At 39.7% G+C, this 26,816-nt stretch overlaps 1 protein-coding gene across 2 annotated transcripts in view; it reads right to left on the bottom strand.

The window, feature by feature from the left end:
- Window positions 1-1,113: 1,113 nt before the first annotated feature.
- The window catches only part of UBE4A (ubiquitination factor E4A), a 38,871-nt gene continuing 13,168 nt past the window's right edge, over window positions 1,114-26,816 (bottom strand). For both annotated transcript variants that reach the window (XM_065946309.1, XM_065946310.1), the window contains 17 exons: window positions 26,242-26,354; window positions 24,687-24,839; window positions 23,973-24,132; window positions 23,534-23,736; window positions 23,007-23,198; window positions 21,744-22,077; window positions 20,562-20,682; window positions 18,498-18,802; window positions 16,806-16,938; window positions 15,572-15,759; window positions 13,452-13,552; window positions 13,229-13,342; window positions 11,567-11,741; window positions 7,588-7,768; window positions 6,969-7,116; window positions 5,716-5,873; window positions 1,114-4,118 (listed from right to left, as the gene is read on the bottom strand). In XM_065946309.1, the coding sequence (XP_065802381.1) occupies window positions 3,989-4,118; window positions 5,716-5,873; window positions 6,969-7,116; window positions 7,588-7,768; window positions 11,567-11,741; window positions 13,229-13,342; window positions 13,452-13,552; window positions 15,572-15,759; window positions 16,806-16,938; window positions 18,498-18,802; window positions 20,562-20,682; window positions 21,744-22,077; window positions 23,007-23,198; window positions 23,534-23,736; window positions 23,973-24,132; window positions 24,687-24,839; window positions 26,242-26,354 (2,909 nt within the window). In that variant the 3' untranslated portion in view covers window positions 1,114-3,988. The remainder of the gene's footprint in view (window positions 4,119-5,715; window positions 5,874-6,968; window positions 7,117-7,587; window positions 7,769-11,566; window positions 11,742-13,228; window positions 13,343-13,451; window positions 13,553-15,571; window positions 15,760-16,805; window positions 16,939-18,497; window positions 18,803-20,561; window positions 20,683-21,743; window positions 22,078-23,006; window positions 23,199-23,533; window positions 23,737-23,972; window positions 24,133-24,686; window positions 24,840-26,241; window positions 26,355-26,816) is intronic.

Raw genomic sequence — 26,816 nt, forward strand, 5'->3', positions numbered from 1 at the left:
AATGTACCCGGGGAAGCATAAATAGAAGTAAAACTCGGATTGATGGAATAGTTAGAGGTGAAATGAAAAATCAGAGTGATACCAAGAAGTCAGGACTGCGCTTCAGCAAAGGAGTGATTCAGTTGCCTGGTACTCCAGAGAAGTAAAATTAAGAACTAGAAAATTAATATAGCTATATAGAAACATTAACCAGAGAAGGCTCAAACAATTAGGATAGAAGCCAGAGTGAAGGAGTGAAGAAATATGGCTATAAAGGGATACTGGTCAGAAAACCAAATATAGGAAAATCAACGGAGATTGAAGATGGAGAAGTGGGATTGACCAAATTCTGAATGAGACCGGAAATAGTTGGAGTGATTAGCCTTGGAGTCTTGGGGCCTTTTCCACAGATGGGATGATGAAGTTTGAAAGTGGAAATTATGCAGGCTATGAAGTAGAAGGCAAGGTCATGTTGAGTGTGAAGGGCAAGTGGGAGGGTGGGAGAAAATGTAAGAGGTTGAAATTTGGACTAGCTGTTGAAGTTAAGGACACACAGAAGGGTTGTTAGGGAACATTAGGGACAAGTCTGCAGTTGTACCACTCTAAAGATGGTGTTATTTTTCTTCAACAGTAGTCTGGCTGGGATACTGGAGCAGAGAGGAATGCTTGGGTTAATCAGGGCTGAGGTTTTGCATAGCAGGGGTACAGAAACAAGGGGCAAGAAAGTGGAACTTGATAGTGAATGATTAGAATGAAGGACCTGGGGGACTTCCCTGGTAGTCCACTGGTTAAGACTCTGAGCTTCCAATGCAAGGGGCAAGGGTTCGATCCCTGGTTAGGGAACTGAGATCCCACATGCTGCAAGGCAAGGCAAAAAAAAGACCTGGGCTTTAGGTCAGATGAAAAAAAGTGAAGCCAAATGTGATCTGCTTAGGAAAAAACATGCCCGGAGACTCATCTGAAGATAATTCCGGGGTCCAGAAGCCTGGTAAGGCAGGTTAGGTCGGCCAGGCCATACATTTGCTACCACCTTTTTAAAAAAAAGTGACGTTCAGAGCCCTGTAAGTTTTCAGAGGGATTTCTGAAACTGCTCCCAAGTTTTTAATACTGTAATAAAGGACATGATAACAAAGGTTGTAAGTCAGATGTTCGTTTATTAAATACAGGCTTTGAACAAACACCCCCAGGCAAGTTTGACAAGAAGTAACTTTCCTGGAATGTTTCAAAATAGTTATGTTGATCAAGTTTTATTTCAATCAATCTTTTTGTCATTTTGCTCATTTTGTTTCCAGGTTTTTTATTTTCCTGTTTACCAGTTAAAGCATGTGCATTATTTCCTCACATGACATCAACAGTGCAGCATCAGCCTCTGGCTTGTAAAGGCACCCAGTAGACTTATGCTCTGTGCAATGGCTGCTTAGCAACCAGCATCAAATAAAGTAATGAAGCTTTTGTAGAGTGTGACACCAAATAGCAACTGGCACCTTCACCTGCACCATTAAAAAAAAAACAAAACAAAAAAACCTTTGAAGTTTCTTTCAGTTTTCACATATCCATTAAAAACTATATTAAAAACAAACAAATTCAGATTGCTTGATAAAGCCTGCTTAAATAATTTTCCAAGTTTAGTATTACCCTCTTAGTAAGCAATACTAGAGTTGATTAAAGAATCTTCATTTTCCTACCATACTCTAGCAAAGCTAGGTATGTCAGAAAGTCTGCTCTAATAGATTTAGAGCTTGCTTCTGAGTTCTAGATAACACCACCCCTCTTTAAGCTTCCAAGTGTCCATATGCACCATGTTGTACCAAGACGATAATTTTTTAGTCTCATTTTTGGGATGTTCTTGAATTATGGCAAGGAAAGGAAAAAGGCACGGAGGACACCGGTTTCCTTACCAACAGTGGCCTTAAGCTACGCACTTGCTTTTGTGATGAGTTTAAAGATACTCAGCAGCATTCATGGTGCCATAGCCACTCATAAAAAGTTTCAGGAAAAGAGCTTTAAAAAAAATTGCCAGAAAAGGCTTACAATCTGAAGACTTTATACAGAAGTGGAATATAGACACAGATACAAGAGGCAGCATAGAGGTTGTTAACTAGAAAGCTGCTGGGAACAGCTGCCTTCTGAGGTTTTGTGCCCGTTTTTTCCTTCCCTTCTCCTATAAAACTCTGGTCTTTTCCTCACTTCTTTTAAAAGTGAAAATATCCTATTTGATTGGGTTTGGAAGATAAATGCAAGTAGACTGAAGCTTCTTTTATACAGTTCATTCTCAGAGAAGTAGAAGATAATAAATAGGAAATGAAGCTCATTTTCAGAAAATAAACAAATCCTGTCAACCTGTGCCTTAAAGGCCCAGGGAACACACTGAATTACTATCATACATTCTGGTATTTGCGAGAGTCCTGGACTGCCTTTTTCACTTATAAGCACAGCGACAGGCAACATCTAGTTTTTATCTAGTGTGGGATGCCCTCTAACTTCCGAGTTTCCTGCTGGAACCATCAAAAACACATCAAGGACTGCTTATAACAACTTGTATTGTATTACCATAAAACTACAGTCTTATTTGAAAGAGGCTATGGTTAACAATAATGTCCTTGAAGTGAAGCAATGACCTCTGCTTCTAGATCATATCACTCTTGTTACTGTATTTTCAGGTTCAGAAGGATACTGGTATAGACAGTCCATTGGGGAATGCGACTTACTCAGCATGTTAAGCTGCACGATTTAGCAGGGAGCTCAAGCTCAACTTGTAAAGTGAGGGGCCCATCCACCTGCTAAATAACTATATAGGGCTAAGTGGACATTTAAAATGGCTTGCGGACATGGTTGTGCTCAAATTCCTATTCTGTTAATTGATGACCTAAGGCTAAGTTAGAAGCAGCAGCTCTTTTCAGGTCATAAGCCCAAACGAACATGAACTATATACATTTTACAGTCCTAGAATTCTGTCTAGAGTAAGTGTTAGTAAACATGGCTATACACTGCATACATCTTACCACGGAAGAGACAATATAAAGTGGTTCTCTGTATTATACTAGGCCAATATAAAAAAGTACATGGTGTATATATATATATATATATATATACTGAGATACTCTGCTGATATTAGTGTCTTGAAATGACATGTCTCATGGTTACAATATTTGTTGCCTAACTTTTCTACACAAGCCTAGTCCTTGATTTCCAGTAGATAAAAAGGGCCCCAACAGCCTTCTTTTTTCACATTGTAGTTTTCTGAATAAAGTGTCAAAACTGCAAATTTGTTCTACCAATCCTCCTAAAAATATTATAGGGCTAAGTTTTCTGTGTAATGACAACTCCATGGAGGAGTGTTTGCCCTCCAAGGTATCTCCGAGTTACAAGAGAACACAAAACTGAGCGCTACCCAGCAAAGTTGCGTAAGATTCCTATTTTCATCTCATCTGTCATCTTATTAAAAAAATCTACTCAAACATCAGGGTATCTGCTTTTATATAAAAAGTTATTCTGTAACAGTGTAGAGCTATAACAAGGAAAAGGCCTGAAGTCTGGGTCATGAAGACTAACTAGTAAGTACCTTGATAACATAGGACTTTCTGATATCAGCTGTCACTGAAACATGTGATATCATATACTTAAAAGCAGTGCTCACCAAAGATGTTTAGCAGTTCTTGGAGAAGAAATAGTAAGGAGGCGGGAGGTTTTAAGAGCTGAAGTTAATATAATTTAACGTAGGAAAGGGGAGAAGGAACAGGAAGAGATAACAAAAGGTAAAAATTAGTGATGATTTCTAAATGTGGTGATGCTAGAAGAAGTATAATTTCCTGCAAGCTAGGTGCATTGTAAAGTTCTTAGGAATTTTAATTATCATAATTTGAGTAAGAGCAGTTCTCTAATTCAGTAAAGGGAAAAAAAAATAAAATAAAAGACAAGAAAAAGGAAAGGAACAGAACCAGAAAGAGAGAAACCACAATTGTTTATCTACACTCTGGGGTTGGTTTTTGGTTTGCTTAGGTCACAGCATTTATTCAGGTTGCTCCTTCTGTTGTTGTTTCCTCTCTGCAAGCCACCGTTGGATTTTTTCTTTTAGTTCTGTGTTTGGCCGGATCTGGTCCATGGTGAGGGGACTACGGTTAAAGGGATCTGTTTGGTCACTGGGACAAAGAGAAAAAGGGAGATGGGGTTATTTCTGTGAGTTCTCACATCCTCAGCCAAAAACAGAACACCTGGGCATCTCACCCTGAGACTGAAGCTAGAGTGTATTACTATGATTCTGAATTAAGTGCTAGCTTGAGGTTAGAAAGGAGAGAGAGAGTGATTTGGGAGAGGTTTCTTTGCAGATTATTTACTTACTTTGTCTCTCTGCTTACAAACATTGTCTCAACATTGCTCTTCAGTGTGTGTGTGTGTGTGTCTGTGTGTGTGTCTGTGTGTGTGTGTGTGTGTTAGCTGCTCAGTTGTGTCTGACTCTTTGTGACCCCATGAACTGCAGCTTGCCAGGCTCCTCTGTCCATGGAATTCTCCAGGCAAGACTATTGGAATGAGTGCCATTCCCTTTTCCAAGGATCTTCCTGACCCAGGAATTGAACCTGTGGCTCCTGCCTTGTAGGCAGATGCTTTACCATCTGAACCACCAGGGAAGCCCTGCTCTTCAGGTGGTATTTGATTCCATTTCCCTAGGACAGAGACCCTGTATAATCATGTCAGCATAAAGAGCTCTTTGGAGTTTAAGTGACAGACTCCTGAAACAGTATAAGATGTTAAGGGATAAAGCTTTGTTGACTGACACTTGATTTAGTTAACCAACTGCTCTTCAACTAATGCAGATTATGGCTTCCTCCCAGGTAAGATGATTTTTAACATATTTTAAAGGCTAATATATCTTCTTTCTGTATTCTGAAGCCATAATGAAAATATAAATTCTCAGTGACACTTTGGAAAAGACATACTGCCCAGCACAGCATCATGCATATAGTGAGTGCTTAATCACAAACCATCAAGCAAAACATTCTTTTTTCCAATATTTAAAAAACATTATTTCCCTAGATCTGGGTCAGCTTATATAACTTCATTTTAAATAGGCAGAGTCTCCCAGTACCCATTTCTATCTAATATTGTACTTAGAGGAGGTAGGCTGAGGAAAACTTGAAGTCACCATGGCTGAGTCTAACAGTTGGAGCAGAATGTTGATAAAGCCATGTGATGAGTGTAAAACCTGAATTAAAAACGAAAAAATCCCCAACAACCTGTCTTACATTTTTACAACTAAAAGTGAAAGTGGAAGTTGCTCAGTCGTGCCTGACTCTTTGCGATCCCATGGACTATACAGTCCATGGAATTCTCCAGGCCAGAATACTGGAGTACTGGAGTGGGTAGCCTTTTCCTTTTTCAGGGATTGAACCCAGGTCTCCCACACTGCAGGTGGATTCTTTACTAGCTGAGCCACAATTTCAAGTCAACTTATACTCCAGGTTGACATATATTATAATAAATATTGATAGGAATTATTTCCTTGAGGAAGAAGAGGTAAGGTTAGCGCCAGCATTTCCTAACAGAGTGTCTTATATCAGATGTTGACATCCTTAACAATCAGGTAATATACTTCTACCAAAATGCTTCCTCCACACAGCACATTAATAAACTAACAATCTGGGGTACCTACTGGGTACACAGTACTGCAGTGGGAGAAAAAGACGACAGCAGATAAAGGTACACGTGTACTCCCGAGGCTGCTTTTGGGGGCCAGCTCACCTGAGCAAATGTCTGGCAATGGTGGATCTGTCCACAGTCACTCTGGAGGACGGCAGCACCACAGGGTCAGACATCAGTGTGCTCATGATGGGGTCCAGGAACTCATCGCAGGCATCAGCATAGGTTTCCTCTTCCTGCTGTTGGAGGTCTGCTAGGGACTGAGCATAAGAACCAGCCAGTTAGGGGGAATTAACTGAAGCAGATGAGTTCAAAATGCTCCGTGATGATTCCCTAGTCTTAAGGGGTCATTAATAACCCTGTACAGCGATAGGAATAATTTTTAGCTTTATGATCTAAACAAGCCAAGATGGATATTACAGGAGCAAATTTAACATTTAGCCCCAACTCTGAATCTTCAGTCAGTTTGGCCCAGCTGCTAGAGGTCAAAACTGAAAAAGAGTTTAAGTGTTAAAGGGAACAAAACAAAACAAAACACCACAGACAACATCTGTACTTCTGACAACAGTCCTGCTGTAGGGGAGGCGAGGTTGCAGGGGTTCCTATTTACATAATTACAGAGTCATTCATGCAGTCTGGTATGAAAAGCAGTTTCCGGTTTTAGGTACAAACAGGTATAGGAATTTAAAAGTGGCTTCAGCATTTAATTCCTTCATGACTCTAGCTCCTCAGGGATCCATCTGTCTAAGCTCTAGGTAAAGATGAAGCCCAATTCAATAAAAAAGTAACTCAATGAAAGGAAGACTTATCAATTAGGAAGGTTTTCCATTAGACTCTGCCATAATTTTTCCTTTTTCATAATTGTTAATGAAGCTGCTCTAACTAAAGGGATTAGCTGAGTACAATATAGTATTTTAATCTTTCAAATGTATGGCTATTCCTATATAAGCCAATTACAGATAGAACAGAGAAAAATCAATAAAAATCAATGACTAGAAGCTACTAATCTTGAATTCTACTCTAAAAAGTTCTGCGTTAATATCACAGATTTTCAAATCTATTGGCAACCCTGTACAGAGAAGTTTTCATAAAAACAACCTATTAAAAATCTGTCAATTCTTTTCTTTTAGCAGAAGCTTCTTATTTTTCTGTTCTCACCCTCATATTGAAAAGAATATTACTATTAAAGAATATGGTTGTTTTACTTATTGACTGGCGAGGAGGATTCATTCATTTATTTATATTTTCTCAACACAATACTCTTTTCCCCCATCAAATTGGGTAAAAAAGCAAAACAGCTGAGTTGACAACATGATTTTTATTGAACATGTTAATAAGCAAATTATCCTTCTCACCTTGATTCTCTCTGCTAAGTTGCTGAAAGCCACAATCATATTCCCAGGCTTATTTATTTTCTTCAGGACTCGGACTGTCTGTGCAAAGAGAGTTGGGGAATAGGAACGGCCATCCTTGGGCACAGTGGCACAGAAATTCTCCTCGTCCCTGGAAGGTCAGTACCAGATAGAAGCTAAGCATCAGAGGGTAGATCAAAGAGGGCAATAACAGAGGGCTTGAGGAACAAAGTTCCCCATCACTTAGGTATCGTGAATGTTCTTTTGTTATAGAATGATCTCTTCTAATTTTTACGAAGGAAGTCTTATCAAGTATCTGGTGACCATAAAAATATACTGTTAAAAAAAAAAAAAAAAAGTACTGCTTTACCAAACAATGAAACAATTAGTAAAGTTTATCTTTGAACAGATCAAGGCAGAATGCTGGAAATTCTAAATAACATCCCACGGGTCATACGAAATCTCATGATTTAAACCTGCAGAAGACCACTGTGTCAGCCAACTAGAAACAAATCTTTTCTACTTCCACATAATTACCAGCTAGTTATTTCATTCTACTAGCAAAACCCCCAGTTAAAACATGAGCAACCCCTCTAGCCTGCCCCATTTAAATCTCAGGTACCCAAGATTTAAGTAGATGGTGCAGATATCTGAAACGAGCTGCTGGGGTTTGAAGTCAAATTCACTGAAATCCTTGACTTTTAAGGCCCCCATCTTGGGGCCAACCAGGTGCTGCAGGAAGTAGTTCAGCATGGAGATGATGCGCTCGGCCAGGAAAGGATGCACAAAGAGGGACTTGATCTCTGGAAAAAAAAGCCAAAGTCTGTGAAAACCCAATCCACTAGAAATCTTCAACTTACTGTGTCCTAGAGTTTTACTTAGAGACCTCTGGGGACTGCTTTTTTTGAAAGCAATTTTTAAATACATTTTCACTGCAGTAATATTAGAAAATATTAGATAAGCAAAGCAAATAAAATACAAAAATAACCACTCACAGTAAACACTAGTTACATTTTGCTAATATGTCCTAGCTTTTCTGTTCATATTTATAGACATATACTTTTTTTTTTTACATAGACATTTTTAAAACAAAGTGACTATCATATTATATATACTCTGTAACTTTTTTCGTTAACAGTATCATAAATATCTTACCATTTATAGGTTCCTGTGCTGTCCAACATGGCAGCCACGGGCCACATGTGGCTATTTAAATTAACTAAAATTAAGTAGAAAACTCCAGTTTCTCAGGTATACTAGCCACGTATCAAGTGTTCAATGGCCACGTGTGACCAGTAGCTACAGTATTGGACAGTGTAGATTTACACATTTCTATCACATAAAGTGGGCTTCCCAAGTGGCTCAGTGGAAAAGAATCTGCCTGCCAAGCAGGAGAGGTGAGTTTGATCCCTGGGTTGGGAAAATCCCCTGGAAAAGGAAATGGCAACCCACTCTAGTATTCTTGCCTGGGAAATTCCATGGACAGAAGAGCCTTGTTGGCTACATTGGGGGTAAAGAGTTGGACATGACATAGCAAATAAACAACAATCATATAAAGTACTATAGGATAGTGATGATTTATACCCTTTTTAACAACCACATATGATTGCACCATGAATTATTTATTTACTCTACCTTTGTTGCTGGATATTATGATTGTTTTAAATTTTTTCCTGTTAAAAGTATTATACTAATTGATGAACTTCAGTGTGTATACATACACTTTTTTTTTTTTTAATTTTTTTTATTTTTTACATACACCTTTTAGATTTATTATATCCTGTAACAAATTTGTAAGAAACTGACTGCTAGGTCACTAATTTCAAAATACATACATACATGCCAAGTGCACAAGCCAAGTAGAGTACAGCTTATTTAGTATTGCTGGTTCTTAATTTTTCCATTTTAGTCATTATATATTGACTCTACTACTGGTGAGAGTTTAGTTCATATTCTTGTCCCTCTTCTCCTAATATAAATTTCCCTAATATATAAGCAGATCTCTGGAGAAATAATTTAGATTTTTCATTAAGAGCATGAAAATATCACAGGAGAGCTACACAGTATTCTAAAAATTATATAAAGTAATAATAATATAATATACACACATACCTTTTTTTTTGCTGATATAGCAAGATACTTTATTGGAAAGGGGTGCATGGGCAGAGAGCAGGAAGGTAAGGGAACCCAGGAGGACTGCTCTGCCATGTGGCTCAGTCTCAGGTTTTATGGTGATGAGATTAGTTCCTGGGTTTTCTCTGGCCCATCATTCTGACTCAGAGTCCTTCCTGGTGGCACATGCATTGCTTAGTCAAGATGGATGCCAGGGAGAAGGATTCTTAGAGGGGGCAGGGCACATGGCATCTCCTTTTGACCTTTCTCAAATTCTTCCGGTTGGTGGTAGTTTAGTTCCATGCTCCTTACCAGGACCTCCTGTCATAAAATAACTCACGCTAATTGCTACTATGGTGCCTGGCCAGGGCAGGCAGTTTCAGTCAATGTGTTTCCCCTAACAACTCCCAACTCAGAGACTTCATGCTCAAGATACTTCTTGGGAATTGGGGCAGAGGTCTCTTTGTTCAGTAACTAGTTCCAGCTGACAGTGCTGCTGCTGCTAAGTTGCTGGAGTCATGTCTGACTCTGTGCAATCCCATAGACGGCAGCCCACCAGGCTCCTCTGTCCCTGGGATTCTCCAGGCAAGAACACTGGAGTGGGTTGCCATTTCCTTCTCCAAGGCATGCATGCATGCAAAGTTGCTTCAGTCGTGTCCGACTCTGTGCGACCCTATGGACAGCACCCACCAGGCTCCTCTGTCCACAGGATTCTCTAGGCGAGAATACTGGAGTGGGTTGCCATTTCCTTCTCCAGTGAGCTGAGAGTGGGTATACTTTTAATAAAAATTTTAATTATTTTTTTGCTTACTTGCAGAGTACCTATCATTAAATCTTTCTAAATTCTCCACCAGAAATGTAGAACTCTCGAAAACAGTTTTTGAGATGTTTTTTGGAAGTTTCCATCCATCACTCCACTCTGGACTCCGATTTTATAGGCCTGCAGTGTGGTGGTCACACAGGCCACCTCCATCATCCTGGGACTTCCTTTGTATGTCTCTTATGGGATTCCACTTTCCTCCTCCATTTTCACAGAGTATGTCTATCTCTCTGTAGCTTCTCAAGAAAGGGTACACTGGAAGTAAATTTGATACCGTCACCTCTGAAAATTTCCTTACATTTACCCTCAAACAGGATTGACAGTTTGGCTGGCTATAGAATTCTAGGCTGAAAAGATAATTTTCCATCAGGACTGTGTTACAGCTTCAAATGTCACTGTTGTGATATTCGAAGATATTTTGACGCTTAAACCATTGCACATTACCTGATTTTTCTCGGGGACCTTTTAAGATCTCCTCTTTACCCTGATTTTCTAAAACACCTCAATGATATACCTTAGTGTGGGGGTCATGAAGATTCCCTGTGCTGGGCACTTGGGGGCTCTTTTTGATTTAGAACCTCTTAGTTTTGGGGAATTTGGAGGGTATTATTTCTTTGCTCCTGAACTTTCATTTTTCTCTTTTGAGACTTTCTAGATTGATATTTTCTTCTTCTTTCTCTTCTAATTTCCATTTTTTTTTTTTTTCTGTTCTGTTTTCATTGAAGAGTTCCGTGAATTTATTTTCTAACTGTCCTACTGACTTTTCAAAATTTCTGAAGTTGTATTTTCAATATTCAAGAGCTCTTGTTCTTTGGATAATCTCTGGTATTGCCTCTTTGTTCTTGTCTTATAAATGCTGTATCTTTTTTCATCCCTCTGAGACTTATAAAGATATCTGAAGGTGTTTCTGGCTGTTATTTGCGTTAAGAGGATTTTGCCTGGTGATCCTTGGTTGTCATTTCACATACGTATGTGTATGCTTAGTCACTCAGTTGTGTCTAACACTGTGACCTCATGGACTGTAGCCCGCCAGGTTCCTCTGTACACAGAATTTTCCAGGTAAGAATACTGAAGTGGGATTCTCCAGGGATATTCCCAACCCAGGTCTCCTGTATTGCAGGGAGATGCTTTACCATCAGAGCCACCAGGGACGCCCCCATTTTATATATAACCAATATAAATTATTAATGGAAGTTTTTACTTTTAGATACAAAGTCTTGCAGTGTGAATTTTCTACTTACAGCACATATTATTTCTGACTAGCTGCAGTTGAAATGCTTGACAGACTCATGTTGCAAGTGGCTACTGAACTGGACAGTGGAGCTACAGAGGGAGTGAAGATAAACGTCTCTGATCTACCACATTTAACCAGAGTTCAAGGATATTTTTTCAAGTCAACACAAACACCCCCAGGTATATTTATATGGCTATGTTGTCCTCAAGAAAAATGACACTAACTTATGCTTTCTGGCAGCTGTGTAAGGGTGACCATTTCCTCATTTCCATGTCAACAGGGGGCAACATTCTTTCTGAAGCTTCTCTAGTGATTCACTTCCTCTCAGACTGTGGAGGAGGATACTGTCACCATAGCTTCAGCGGGGCGGATCCCTCAGCTGAAACAGATTTTAACCACTGCATTTTTGGGAAAAGCAGTATGTTGTGTCCTTACCTGATGTCAGAAACGCAAGGGTACCAATTGTTTCATTGGACATGATGTTATGGAAACGTGCTAACTGTCCAAACATCTGTAGGCCAGCCTCCTTCTCTCGGCGGGCTTCTGGAGTCAGACTGTCCCATTCACCTCGGTCCTTCTCAATTTGCTGAATCTTTATCTTGCTCAAATACTACAGAAACCAGAGGTGGAATGGATCAGAGGACAAAGTGTATTGAAAGGAAGATGATATTTAAGAGGTCCTATTTAAAATCTAGTCCACTAAGCTGGGAAAACCAAGAACTACATAAGAGACAGGAGGCTTTATTACGTTTAAAAAGAAATTGTGGAGAGATTTCCCTAGTGGTCCATTGTTTAAGGCTCTGTGCTTCCAATGCAGGGGGGCATGGGTTCCTGGTTTGGGAACTAAGATCCTACATGCTGCATGGCATAGCCTTTAAAAATTTTTTTAAAAAAGAAACTGTGGAAACATTGTCTCAGTCTGGGGAAGAGTAACGGGTTATTCCCTTGGAAATATTATAGTCTATGAAACAGAAAGGAGGATAAATAGTATATGAAACATTGATAAAAGAAAACAGGCTACAGGGAAAAAAAGCTGACCCCTTCCGGAAAGAAGGAAAACAAAACCACCCCCCAAAACTGCTTATCAAAAAACAAAGCTCTATCAAATATGCAAGATGTCTGGAAGGAGAACCATAAATATTTAAAACCCTCTACTTCTCATCACTCTTGCTGTTGCAGCAAGCATGTTATGCTTATAGTCCCATGGAGATGCCATCTGTGTCATTTATTCTGTCACACCAAAATTTTGCTGAGAAAGGTCCATTTATTACAGGACTTGTTTTCTAAGGCAACAGATTTAAAAATCTTTAAGTATGGGATTATGATCAAAGGAGAAGCACTTTTTCACAAATTAAATACAAGTTACTGGGAGGCTGCTAATCAACATGAGGAGTGTGTGGGCTATCCGACAGGCTACCCTCATGACTTACCTGCTCTGTCTTACACCTGGGTCACTGCCCTGTCTTACACCTGTTGCAGATAAAGGGAATTTTTATAGGAGCAAGAGGCAGCTCCACAAGATATGGTTAAGCTGAATGAGCTGAGTGGCCTCTGGTGTATGTTGTAAAACTCATGTTTCAGATAGAGCTAAAGATTTGGGAAGCAGTGGACAAACGAAAAATACTGATGATTTGGAGTCTCTATGTGAAAAAAATTACCCAAACCAGAGACTTTTTTCAAATAGTGGCGTAAAAGTCAGAGTCTTTTAGGAAAGAGGGATAAGCATCATTGCTTTGGTTGGTCACTGTTACCATTGTCTTGGAATGGAAGAAAGCTGAAAGTCACTAACTGAATGAAGATTCTCTGATTTCTTTCTGTAGTGCTAGACTGATTAGTTGGGCCAGTCTGGCCTTTCTTTCACACTTGCTTTTCCACTCTGCCAAAATCTCATTCTAGCTCATAAGGCTTCGATGACCCTTGATCTTGGTCTCTAATGGAAGAATATCTATCAAACTATAACAGCAAGGTTGGCAGTACATTACTTGCAAAATTTTGGTGTCCAAGACAGGTACTTGGGGCATAAGGATTGCTCTGTCATGACTAAGAGGTAAAAAGTATGTATGATGGTATAAGAGCAGTTAAATTTGTTTGTTTTACCTGTATGGCTTCATCCAGAAGGAAGATAGCATCATTCATTAGCAGGTTAAGAAAGCGGAGGAAAAGTGGAGGATTCATGGCTTCTAAATTCTTAGAGGCATAGTCAGCCAAATCCTGTAAGACCCAGCCCAAGAGAATACCAGTTTAGTCTAGAATCACAACCCACTGGAGCTTATCTGCAGCAAAGATAACTCAGTTTTGGTTTCACCAAAAACACTCTCACCTTAATGCTCTCTCGATAGGTATCTGTTCCCCACATGTACTTGAGGATGGGATACATGGGGCGGCGGTAATTAAACTTCTGCTCAAACTGATGGGGGTCTCCTGGAGTAAGGTAGAGCAAAACATCAGCAAAGCCAGTGCCATTAGAGAAAGAATATGAGCTTATGTCTATGTGCGGACAGATGGATATCAATCCTGTCTAACTCTTTGCGACCCCACAGACTGTAGCCCGCCAGGCTCTTCTGTCCATGGGATTTCCCAGGCAAGAAAGATGGAGCGGGTTGACATTTCTCTCTCCAAGGGATCTTCCTGACACAGGGATTGAACCTGTGTGTCTCCTGCATTGGCAGGTGGATTCTTTATCTCTGAGCCACTGGGGAAGCCCTATGCCTATGTGTAGCCATTTTTAGAAAATTCTGAATGTGTTAAGGATACTGGTAAAGCCAGTCCTGGGAGTTTATAAAGATCTAGAGTTGTAGCCAAGTGTTAACTTATTTCCTTATCGACAGAACAAGAGGGAGACAGATATAAAGGATACAGACCTCAGAAAAAGATGAGGACTGAGCTGCAAAATAAAAGCCAAGGGAAACAAATGCTTTCACATCCAAACATAGAGTGCTTATCTGACTCTGAATGAGGCCTCTGAGCTAGCCATTGTGGCAGTGACAGCCACATGCAGCATGGGCCACTAAGTAATCCCCACATTCTTCATGGATAACATCCCAACTGTGGGGGCAACTGGGTCCTGATTACTCTGAAAAATCAGGCCAGGAGCTGAAAATCTGAGGCTTGTACACCTTTTGACATGCCAAAGGTACCACTAGAGCTCTATAGGCTGGGTCATATAATAAAGGAGGAGTGTGGGATTTGGAGTCAGAAGACTTTGGTTTTCCTTCTGGCTCCACTTAATCCAAGTCTCTTAAATCTTTTTCAACTTCTACTTTCTCAGAAAATAAAATAGTTATTATAATTCACCCTTGGAACTTCCCTGGTGGTCCACTGGCTAAGACTCTACATTCCCAAGGTAGGGGGCCCAGGTTCATTCCCTGGTTCAGGGAACTAGATCCATGTGCTCAATTAAGAGTTTGCATGCTGCAACTAAAGATTCCACATGCCACAACAAAGACTGAAGATCCTGCAAGCCACAACTAAGACCCCGAGCAGCCAAACAAATAATTATTTTATAATTCATCCTCTAATATTACAACCAAAGAGTTGTAGTGGCCATATAATGAGATAATTGCAGGGTTTATTGCGCAACTTCTTATATTATATATATATGTATATATATATAAAATTAAAATTTACATATACTATCTCAGCCATCACTTCAACCCCATTTTACAAATGAGGAAAGTAAGTCTCAGACGTGAGCAAGTAATGAAGTCCAAATTCTAATACAGAAAAGCAATCAGTAAAATGCTAAATATCGCTTTAATGTTAACTGCATTTATCACTGGATGGTAGGACACCCCTTTTAAGGGGTCTTAAATAACTGCTTTGCTGTCTTGTTTACTGGCTGAGATGGGATACTGCTTAACTCAAACACAGCATCTCAGGGTTAGAGCTCAAAAGGCCATGAGAGAAATTAGGGAATGTTTCCTGCTGTTATTCTTAATCTAACAAACTGTAGGAGAGTTAGACTGTCTCGACAAGATAAAAGAATATGTCAATCACACTGTCTTACTCGTCACTGTTCTGTAATTTTGAGGCAAGAAAAATATAAAGACTCAGGTTTTAACTGGACAGCCCAATTTATTTGAATATGAGTCTGTCAAAAAATATAGTAAAGTTATCAGGAGTATATGTCTTTCTTTTTTAAAGTGAGACAGATCTGATTCTACCACTTAGTTGTATGACATAAACAAATAATCTTTTTTGAGCATCTGTGTCTTCACAGGGAAACAGGGATAATACAGTAAAACTTTCCTGTATTTTTGACAAGGAAATTTTGACAAGGTGGTGACAAGGAAATAATGTGAAAAAAGCACTTAGCATTCAGGTAGCACATGACAGATATTCAGTAAATAATGGCTTATGGTATTTTCCATTTAAAAACAGATTAATCATTTAAAAACTGATTAAGCGATGCATTAGCTTCTTGATTCTAGATTGGTTTACCTGTAAACTCAATGTCCACAAAGACCTTGATGAGAGCTTCTGCAAGGTGGGATGCATAGGGAAAGTTGCAGAACACACGTTTCCGGTGGAAGACACTGGATACCAAGGGATTTGGGGTCTGATCCATGTGGGGCATCACTGCTTCCAACACCTCAGCCAGTTTGGCCCTTAGGTGGGGATTCTTCATCCTATGAATAGGGCAGAAAGCAAACTGAGGAAGCAGAAAACTTTACTCTCAAATTTATAACTGTTTTTCTCCACATAAGGAATCAAAACATCATATCACCATATAGTATCTGTACTATCTGTACAGAGAGTTACAGAAGAAAACAGGACTGAGCAGTTTTAAGTCTGTCAATTTCTTGGGGATATGCAGAGTATACCATTCAGTTCTTAAGATCATAGCTTACCAATAATGAGGGTGAGTAGCTAAGTTTCTATTTAATGCTCTGCCATTCTGTTTATTTCTCTTTAATAATGTATTACTTACTGTTTACTATTCTCTGACAGCTTCACCTGGGATAAACTTGCCTTTCCAGACTTTCTGGGGATAAGGACCAGGATATAATTAATTATTCTACATTACTTACAATGCATACCAGATGTGCCTAACACTTGTTGGTTTAGAATTTCTCCCTAGGCCCATTCAGTTCAGTGGAGGAGTGAGTTCTATCTACGTCTCAGCGACTCGGCTCAGGGGACTGTGGCTCTGTGCAGAAAATTCTCACTTACGTACACATTGTTTCCTCTGGTCTACCACCACCAGGAAATCAGAGAAGCAACTCTATAGGTCAGTGAGCATCTTCCTCTGGGAAAGAGGACTAGAAGCTGTGAATGGTAAGTCTTGAGATCAGAGAGCATTTACCTAAGTTTACTGCTCATCCAATTCAGGACTATAGAGCAAACTTTGTTATCAGACATTAGAAGATCATTAGCGCCTGGCAAGTTCTCTGGCATGAAGGTTAAGTATTTTAACCAGGGACTAGCAGGGGAATTCCCATCTGGTACCTTATATGCAGGTTCAAATTCTCTGTGGGCAAAGTCCTTTGTTTATTATGCCTCTCAAGTATGGGATTTTGGGGTACTCATAAGGATAGTCAGGTGATTCATTAATGTTAACACAACTTCTGAAGGCAACCCCTTATGATTCAGGCTTGTTTATTTCTTGGCTTAGAAGTCTTCTGAATGTTTCACAGCTCTGCACTGTGACAGAGCCATGCTTTCAGCACTTCACCTTTCTATGCTTCCAGTGAAAATGGTGATAAAATGAAGGACATGTTCCAAGGAATCTGCCGATGTCTCCAAGATGTCATCGGCAAAGCGACGGAGAAAAATGAGGAAATCACCCAAGTTATCTGCAAAAAATTCTGAGAAAGAAAATTTTCACTGGAATTAGCCAAACATCTGACTCTCTGTATTAAGCAATATTTAAATTCTTCTCTTTTACTCTACTTAGTGAAGGTTTACAAGAACCCCAAATGTCTTGCAGGTACTAGGAAGGATGATAAGTTAAAAAATGTAGAACCTCCTTTGAATGTAAGGCAATTTTTAGTTTTATCCAAGTAAACAGAAGAACAGTAGAGACATAAAACATTGTTAACACACCATTGCAATTTAAGAAAGTACACCAATGGATATATACTTCCACACTCAAGGTTAACTGAGTTAAAATAACCCTTTAGATGAAGAATCTTGAATAGAGATGAAAACATTAGATGACTATGGTCATCAGTCTCTGGGGTGCTCCACTGATTCTAGCCTTCTTGTATTTATGCCCTTGTATATCTCCTCCTCCACTACTCCAGAAATGATGGCATGTTATTTCCATAATTAGGTTATAAAAGCCGACAGCTTCCATTTTTGTCCCCTGATCTGAGAGACGCCAGCTGCCATACCATGAATAGTTACTAAAGAGAGTCCTGTGTGGCCTGGAAAAGAAGCCAGCAAGCAACTGTGATCTGCCAGCAACCACATGACTAGGCTTGTAAGCAGATCCTCCAGCCCTGGTCGAGTCTTCAGATTCCTATGGCCCTGGTGGATAGCCTGGCTGCAACTTCATGAGAGACCAAAGTCAGGACCATGCAGCTAAACTAATCCTGGATTGCTGACCTGAGGGAACTGTGTGTAATAATGTTTGTTGTTTTAAGTTGCTATGTTTGGGGTAATCTGTTACTCAGCAATCAATGATTAGTACAGGGATTAAGAGCATGTAATTTGCACCAAGGGGAAAAGAAGTGCAGGGGGATAAATTAGGAGTTTGGGATTAACACATACATACTACTATATATAAAATAGGTAATCAACAAGGACCTACTGTATAGCACAGGAAATTTCTCAAATTTCCCAATTATATGGAAAAAAGAATCTGAAAAAGAATGTATGTATGTATATATATAACTGAATCACTTTGCCGTACACCTGGAACCAACACAATATTGTAAACCAACTATATTCCAAGATAAAATAAAAATTAAAGAAAAAATATAACCTAAATTTGATGGACAATATCTGCTGACCCCTCAATCAATAAAACAGACATACACACTCTCCGTTCTGGGTTAACCAAGAGGAGATGACTTTTTTTTTCCTAAAGACTAGCACAGGGGGGAGGGTTAGACAGATAAATTTGTAAGTCGAATGACCAACGATATTAATGATAGAAACTAACAGCTCTGAAAACCCTGACTGCACTTTACCCTCTAAAGACTATTTTCTGATCTGCAGAGCAGTGGCAACATAACTGAGGAACCAGCTGTCAGTTCTCTGAGGCTCTGACCAACAGTCATTATCTACGAGTTTGAGTTGTTTCTCCAAAAACAGCTGAATGATAGCTAAGGTAGGATATTTTGAGTATTATACTTCCAAAGTGACCCAGTTAAACTCAGATGGCTATAAATAGGAAGTTCCCAAGGGAAAGCCAGCTCACCTGGCACGTAAGCCAAAGAACTGTAGCCATCTGGCAAAGGAAAAGTCAGCTCCATCAGTTGTGAGCCCTCGTTGCCTATGGCCAGCTGAACCAGGAGAACAGCCATGGACACCTGCAAGTTGAGGCAGTTTTGCAGCATCTGCGGCTCAGTCATGGCCGTCTTGGTAGAAAGATAGATGGTCATCAGTCGTTCAAACTGCTCCCGGAGGTTGTCAGCAGCAGGGTTGGAACTCTGCTGAGCGTCCCGCCAGGCTACCTGCAGCCGATGCAGATTCTGGTTGATTTTTACCATCTGATCATGCAACCTGCCCTCAAGAGAGCAGAAGAGACTGGGTCAGAAGGCTCACAGATGGTTGAGTACAGACTGTTTCTGAAAAACAAATCCTCATATATTTATTCTAGTATTCCCTTTTAGGATGTAGGGCTGCGGTTGTGATGACACAGATGTCACAAAAGTTACTGACAGGATAGGGGTGGGAGCAGAGCACCAGGAAGATGTTACCAAATATTCAACATATAGTTAGTTGCCTTTGGCTGAAATGCACTATCCAAAGAATAGTGGCTTGGTTGAGCAGGGTGTAGACTGGGCTTTTATTATGTACAATATATAATGATTAAGCAAAGTACAAGATAGTTTGACACCACCCAAAGGCAATGATTGTACTTGGATGTGGGTATATGCACAGTCTTTTCATGGTTAGTGGAGAACTAAAGCTGGTGAGAATGGAGTTCAGATTAGCAATGGTGGGGCTGGTAGTGGTGGTTTAGTCACTAAGTCGTGTCCAACTTCTGCAACCCCATGGATTGAGGCCTGCAAGGCTCCTCTGTCCTTGGGATTTCCCAGGCAAGAATACTGGAGCGGGTTACCATTTCCTTCTCCAGGGGATCTTCCTAACCAGGGATCAAACCCAGGTCTCCTGCACTGCAGGCAGATTCTTTACAGACTGAGCCACCAGGCACTTCCCAGATTAGCAATGACCACATATAAACCAGAAGCCACCTGGAATGCCACCTAACAGCAGCTTCCAGTCCTCGGATGGTCAATAAAAATTAAATGATTCTTCAAAAAAGGTCATCCAAATGTTCTCTAATGAAAGGAAGACCCAGAGTTCAACGTCATGGAGAGTTGCGTCTGTGTGTACGGTCCAAACTCATTCTCTTTGGCTCTGTGGATGATGTCTACAGTTAGTTAGACTTTCATTTTTGTGTTTTAATAGGCTAATAAATACATGGTAAGTTGTTATCTACTGTCTCATTTAAAACATCAATGACAGAGAGAGAAAGTATCTCTAGTAAAGATATTTCATTTTTTGAAAAATCTGATGACGTTTGAAAAAAGCTATGTCATTTTAGGTTTCCCAAAAAGCCATTAAAAATTCCTGTCCTCAATATGCCTTCCTATAGATTATAACTATGAGTGAGTAGCTATTTTTCCCTCTTATTTATAAAATGTTTGTCACTATCAGCTAAATCAGAGGGGGAAAAAAAAAAAATCACAGAATGACATGCGGTTAGCCAGAACCAGACCGTTTTCAGAAGTTACGCACCTTAGCTTTCAAATTTTCACACATGCAGAATCCTCTTTGACACTGATTTTATGATCGTTCTGAAATCTCTTAAAACATTTCTTTAATTTTTGTCAATTTTGTCTCTCTATACAATAAAGCTTTCTCTTTTTTCATCAGGCATAATAAGTAATGAAAATTGAAAAGAATGTGAAATATTAAATGAAAATTCCACTTGTATGGATGACAAAAGGAAGACAGTGATTTAAAAATGTCCAGATCGAGAGAAATATATAGTGTATCTTTACACTATATTTATATAATATAGTGTATCTTTAATTTTTTAAAAAGTTTTAATAGGTCAAAAATGCAAAATAAATTCAAGGTACATGGATAAAGCCAGTTGATCTAGACACAGATTAATGCATATAATGCCCTTTTCCTATTAGATCCTAATGTAGGCCTTCAGAATAAAGTGAGAATGTTATAAGACTCACTTTTAACCTTCTGATAGCAATACAACCAAACAGTTCTTTCCCAACGACATTACAGGAGCTACCTGTGAAATCCCAAGTACAAGGTGTACTCCGTCAGGACCAGGTTCTCTGTCACAAGGTTGTAGTTCTGGGGAAACTCTGGCTCCTGCACAGCTGGAATCAAACAGGTCTCTTTGTCCAAACCTCAAAGAAAGGAAAGGAAGAGTAAACGTCCTGCCATAGACATCTATCTTGGCTCCAGTGTCCCCTTATTCTAGTTCAACTTCCATCCTGCTTCCAGTGAACTGAGTAATATCTTCTTAAAAACAGATCTTATAACATTCCTAGTCTATTGGTCTAAAAACGTCTTTTAGCTTCTGTCTATAGAAATGCAGTTAAATCTCTTTAACTTGATCATGAAATCACCAAAAATTAAAAGGAATGATAGATAGCACTGTAGATTTTCCCAGGAGATAGGTAATCATTTGTTACTATTCTGTACTTTTCTGTATATAAGATTATTTGCTTTTGAGCATGTGTTACTTTTATAATTAGAAGAGTTAAAAAACTGGGAGGAAATACATAATAATTAAGAGTGATTCATTTCGAGTGGTAGGACTAAGAGTGGTTTATTTCCTTCTTTTCACTTCTCTGTATTGTTTGAGTTTTCTCCAATTTGGCTTCAATATTCTTCCTCCCTAGGCTTATTTCCTGCCAATTTCCATACCCCTTCCCCCAGTTACCCCATGTTCTAGCCATGTGGAGCTTCCCACTGCTCCTTAGTTGTTTCACAGCTCTGTACCTTCATAGTTATTTCCTCTATAAAAGGGACTCCTTTGCTTGATAAACCCAACACATTTTTTAAGACTCAGCTATGAAGACCTCCACCTTCTGCAGAATTCATCATTTACTCCCTTCTCTGGATTCCTATAGCTTAGCCCTAGACCATATTATGATGATCTGTTAACATATCTGCCTCCTTTTGGAGCCTTTGAGTTCAAAAAGGACAGGGACTGTCCTTTATTCATTTACTTAAGAATGAATGAATGACTGAATATCCAAGTCTGCCAAATTCAGAGAGAAGGTCTCAGTAAAGCATAACATCTAAAACTATCAGTTTTTAAGTCTGTCTTTTAAAAATTTATAATAGCTTTTCTTTTTTGCCTTATCTTCTTTGAGAAAGAGGGACCTTTGTGGAAAACGATATAGAAGTGAAGGCCTTATGTTACACACACACAGTTTTGAGAAGACCAGCTCCCCCCTACCTCTCATGTGTACATTTTTAATTTTTCGTTCTTCATCATTCAACTCCTTCAGGGCACAGTAAGTAGGATTAAAGGTGAGGAGCCGAGAGGATCTGGGTTTGCAAAATGGCTGGCATAGCTTCAGGAGAGCAGCACCCAGATTCAGAAAGAAGGCATCCGAGGCATACATTTGGAAGAAGATTTCTGGCATCTGATTGGCCCAAATCTTGGTGCGGCCTGCGTTTGCATGCAAACAGTTTCCGAGCCAGGACAAGATACAGTGTTTGGTTTCTGGAGAGAGCTGGAGTAGGTTCTTCAGCATCTGGTAGATCTTTTCATGGAACCGAGCCATGAACTGTTTAACCAGAAAACACAACCACAGAACATTCCAGTTGCACAATCCTAATATTTGTTACTCTCAAACCTTAGCCACTGGCAATTTCCAAAAATACATGAATCCTAATCTTTCCTTTACTCTCCTTGTGCCTTACCCTGCCCCCCCATTTCTGATTAAAAAAAATAATAAAAATTCTGGGCACGTGTAAGTCTTCCTGATGAGCTGCCCAACTACAGCTAGCATTTACATAGCTTTAGAGTAGGGGTCGGTACACTTTCTCTTCAGAAGGCCAGATGATAACTAGTTTCGGCTTTGCATGCCATATGGTCTCTGTAGCACCTATTCAACTCTACCACTGTGGCATAAAGTCAAGCCATAAACAATACACAGAAGTATTGCTAGGTTCAGTACAACTACTTACAAAAAAGGCGGCAGGCTGGATTTGACCACTGCTATAATTTGCCAACCTCTGCTTTAGAAAGTGTGATGATGGGAGATTTAAACTGCCCCCAATTCAACCACTGATTGTCGTTATGTTGGCCAGACTTCTACCATGTAATTTATGCTAGGAAGCCCAAACAGAGATGACATAGGGGAAAGGAGGAAAAGGAAAACAATTTGGCTTTTAAGCTGGAGTTCATTCAGGAGATTTTAGGAGCTGAAGTTCTAAGAAATATCTTGGTGAGGAAAATGAGAATTGAGAGCAGGTGACTGTGCTACAACACAGGGCAAAGAATAGTAGCAGCTTACTCTGACCCAGACAAGGGTCTGTCCTCTGCTCTTAGCGCACGCTAAAAAGAGGGCCATTTCTTTACACGATTACGGCAAAGAGTCACCCAGATCAACCTGCTTTCCCCAAAGGCTCAAGCAGCTTTGTCTGCATTTGCTTCCTGAGGAAACAATACTTAAGAGACTGGGGACTGGAATGCACCAGGAAACAGCTCCACCTGATGAATGTTGGCCTCTTGTACTTTGATCTCCTGGGGACTGGAACGAGATGGGTTCAGGAAGTAGCCATGATTTTCTATGACTCCTGGTGTCTTTAATAAGCAGGAGATATTCAGGATTATTCCTAGCAAGGTCTTCTGGTACATCTGTCCATTACTTGGATCCTTGGGCTGAATGTAGTCTACAAAAACCTGTAGGAAAAGACAAGTCCTAGTCAATTGTCTGTATGATGAGGTAGGTGATGGGGTGAGAGAGCTTCAAAGAGTTAAGACTATCCAACAACTGGGACTTTCCTCGTGGTCCAGTGGTTAAGGATCTGCCTGCCAATGCAGGGGACGTGGGTTCGATCCCTGACTGGGGAACTAAGATCCCACAAGCCACACAGCATAGCCAAAAAACAAAACAAAACAAGATTATGTAACAACCAATGTACCTTTCTTATACAAGAGGTAATATTACACTGCCCTCAGCACAGGGAAGCATAAACTTCCAACTCAACTGAACGCATGTGCGCTTTCAGACCTACCTTGGCCATGTCCTTCTGCTTAGTGAAATAGAGAAGAACGTCCAGATACGCATAGAGCAGGATCTGGCAGAGTTCTAGATCTTTGATTCGGCTCGATAAAATATCAAACACTGGAATCATGACTTCTGGAAATGTTCGAACTTCCTCATCTAATATCAAGGCTTCGATGACCTCATCCAGAAACTCAGCTACACCTTCAAAATCTGATGGGAGACAAACGAGAGAGAGGAGGCCAAAGGAATTTCTATATGCCTTTACACACAGCTCTTTACTCTGAACTTTTGATAATTCTACTGGTATTGAAACCCAAAGGTCAAGGGGTGAGCTCTTTTTATTCATTTATGCTGGAACCACAGTGGCTCTGAGGCTTTTTAATGCAACCAGAGGAATGTTACAGAAATCAAATGCAGATGCTCACAGATCTTGCTTATGTACTCACGGCCTCCTAGGATGGCTTCCAACATCAAATCTACCAGCTGCTCATGGATGTTTTGGTCAACATAGATCTCTGGGGTGAGAAGGACTGTTCGGGTATTGGACACAGTGAGGTTCCTGCACTGTACTGCAAAGGGTAGCAGGTTCTCTGGAACTTTGGTAATCTGGAAACAGCAACAAAGAGAGGGAAGATGCTTGCTCTGTGAGCTGGCGCAAGGGCAGATACAGCAAACAGAAGGGGAAAGACACTCTGTCCCAAAACAACACGGCTTTGCTGTGGATGCTTGAAAAGCCATGAGAGTTCATTCCTTGGGTTAAGGAATCACCTCTTAGAAATTCTACTGCTGGAAGTGATCAAGCTTAGTCTACTCTGTTACACAAACCTCAGTAGAAATAAATTTATCAGATCTTTTTTTTTATAAAGGTGTGATTTTTTTTTCCTTTTTTTATTTTATTTTATTAGTTGGAGGCCAATTACTAGGTGTGATTTTTTTTAAAGACATTTGTAGAAAGAATAAGAGGTACTTGTTAATTGGGGAAGGGGAAGACCCCAAGTCATGGAAAAGGAGAGATTAAAACTTCAGAAAACAAACTAACAGGACCTCTGATATCCAGTTCCAGATACACTATGATGTATACAAATTAATATAAAAGACATTGATCCAATTCTCTGGGTTACGTCATACCCAAGAGTACTTAATGGCAATGACTCCTTTACCTCTTCCTTGGCTCTTTGAAAGCAGGAATAAAGGTAACAAAAAATGTGCCTCTCCCCTGCATCTCGATCAGCAGAAAGATTCAACGTTGTAGAAGAAGTCATGTTAATCAAGTGGTTGCCTGGATCTTGAAGTAATAAGCGAGTGAAGACAGCCTATGAGGAAAAACAAATAAACAAAAATACTAAATCACTGCAAAGTTAATTTACTTTTACATTTTTATTTATTTTTTACTGAAGTATAGTTGATTTACAATGTTGTGTTAGTTTCAGGAAGTGTTAGTATACAGGAAGGTGATTTAGTTACACACACACATACATATCTATTCTTTTTTCAGATTCTTTTCTATTATAGGTATTATAAGATATTGAATATAGTTCCCTGTGCTATACAGTTGGTCTCTGTTGTTTATCTATTTTGCACACAGTAGTGTGTATCTGTTAATTCCAAACTCCTGATTTATCTACCTCCATCCCTGTTCACTGCAAAGTTAGTTTTAGAACATCAAGACATAAATGATAAATTTTGACACAGGTAATTATGAGAATCACAGAATGTACAAGGGAAAAAAGGGCAGGAATATAGATGCAGATATAGAAAATGAACTTGTGGACACAGAGGGGGGAAGGGGAAAGTGGGGTGAATTGAGAGAATAGCACTGACATATACACGCTACCATGTGTGAAGCAAAACGCTAGTGCGAAGCTGCTGCATAGCACAGGGAGTTGAGCTCAGTCTCAGAGAGGTGGGATGGGGAGTGTTGGTGAGAGGCTCAAGAGGAAGGGGTATATGTATATTAATAGTTATAGATGAGTCACACAGTTGTATAGCAGAAACCAACACAACACTGTAAGGCAACTATTCCTCAATTAAAAAAATTATGTATACAAATTTGATTGTTTATATTCATCATCCTAAAGCAAGCTTAAGTGTCTAGCATAGCCCCAAGCACAGAGTAGGCATATTTGTTGAATGGTGTGGAGAATGAGAGATTAAACTTATATGTGGAATCTACTACTCTTCATGATTGCTCATTTCACTCAGACTTTATATAGACAGTTTAAATGTATGAAGTCAAACTACAAGTTGTCAAGTGTCTTCCCTATCAAACTTTCATCCGTTTAATATTAATTAAGCACTTGTAAGGTAGAATGTAGTTTTGATTGTGAAAAAGATATAAAGAGAGAGAGGGGCCTTGGCCTCAATAAGTTAAGTGTCCATGGGACAGAGAAAAGAGGTACATAAAGAAACCACTACATGGGATGGAAAGAGATAATTCTTATAAGAGATGCAAGAGATTACTCTAAGAGCCCAGAGAGAAAATAACAACTTAAATCTGGCAAAACTTTGTAAACGGGATGACTTGTTAACTGTGTCTTGCAAGATGGGTAGATTTGGACATGGGACCATGGGTAGATGAGCAGATCCAAAAGAGGGACAACACAGACAGCCTAAGAGACAGAGCTAAGAAAGTCATGGTTGGAGAATGGAGAGCAGAATTCAGCTGCCATGGCTGATTTTTACTGAAGGCACATGTAAGGAATGGAAGAATGGTACCTGCTCTACGTTGTTCATATCAAGCCAGTCTTGATCTTCCAGGTCTACTGCCATTTCTTCCAAATACACACACCGGCTGGGGATGCCATTTCCACTTTTCAGGCTTGGGTCACCTGAGAAATGGTTTTAGTCTGATAGGTTAAGGATAATGCTTCTGCCTTACATAGACAACTGATCTTGACAGCATTTCTCTCGAATCTGAAGTCTGACTCAGGTAATATCAGAGTGATCTTGACACAGAGAACAGTATCTACAGATTTAACCCGCCCACCCCCACCCCAAAGAGCACATGCTTTGTTATAAACCTAACATCATGACATTTAAAGAGTAAATCCCAGACATCAGCAGTAGTTTGGAGGTTTAACTACAGACAGGGCATAGAGGGGAAACACTACCTAATTCTTCTTGGGGCTTGCATCAAAATGTTTAGATCACCTCTGAGAAGAAAACAGACTTGGCTACCATTCCCATAGCCCTTTTAAAGTAGAAAAGGCAGCAGCAGCTACACTGTCCAGTCAGTATCAAAACAGAAATGAAAGTTGTATGTCTGTCAAAATACTGCTTTAACAAAAGCT

This window comes from Muntiacus reevesi, chromosome 9, assembly GCF_963930625.1.
Source record: "Muntiacus reevesi chromosome 9, mMunRee1.1, whole genome shotgun sequence".
In the NCBI taxonomy this organism is placed as follows: Eukaryota; Metazoa; Chordata; class Mammalia; order Artiodactyla; family Cervidae; genus Muntiacus; species Muntiacus reevesi.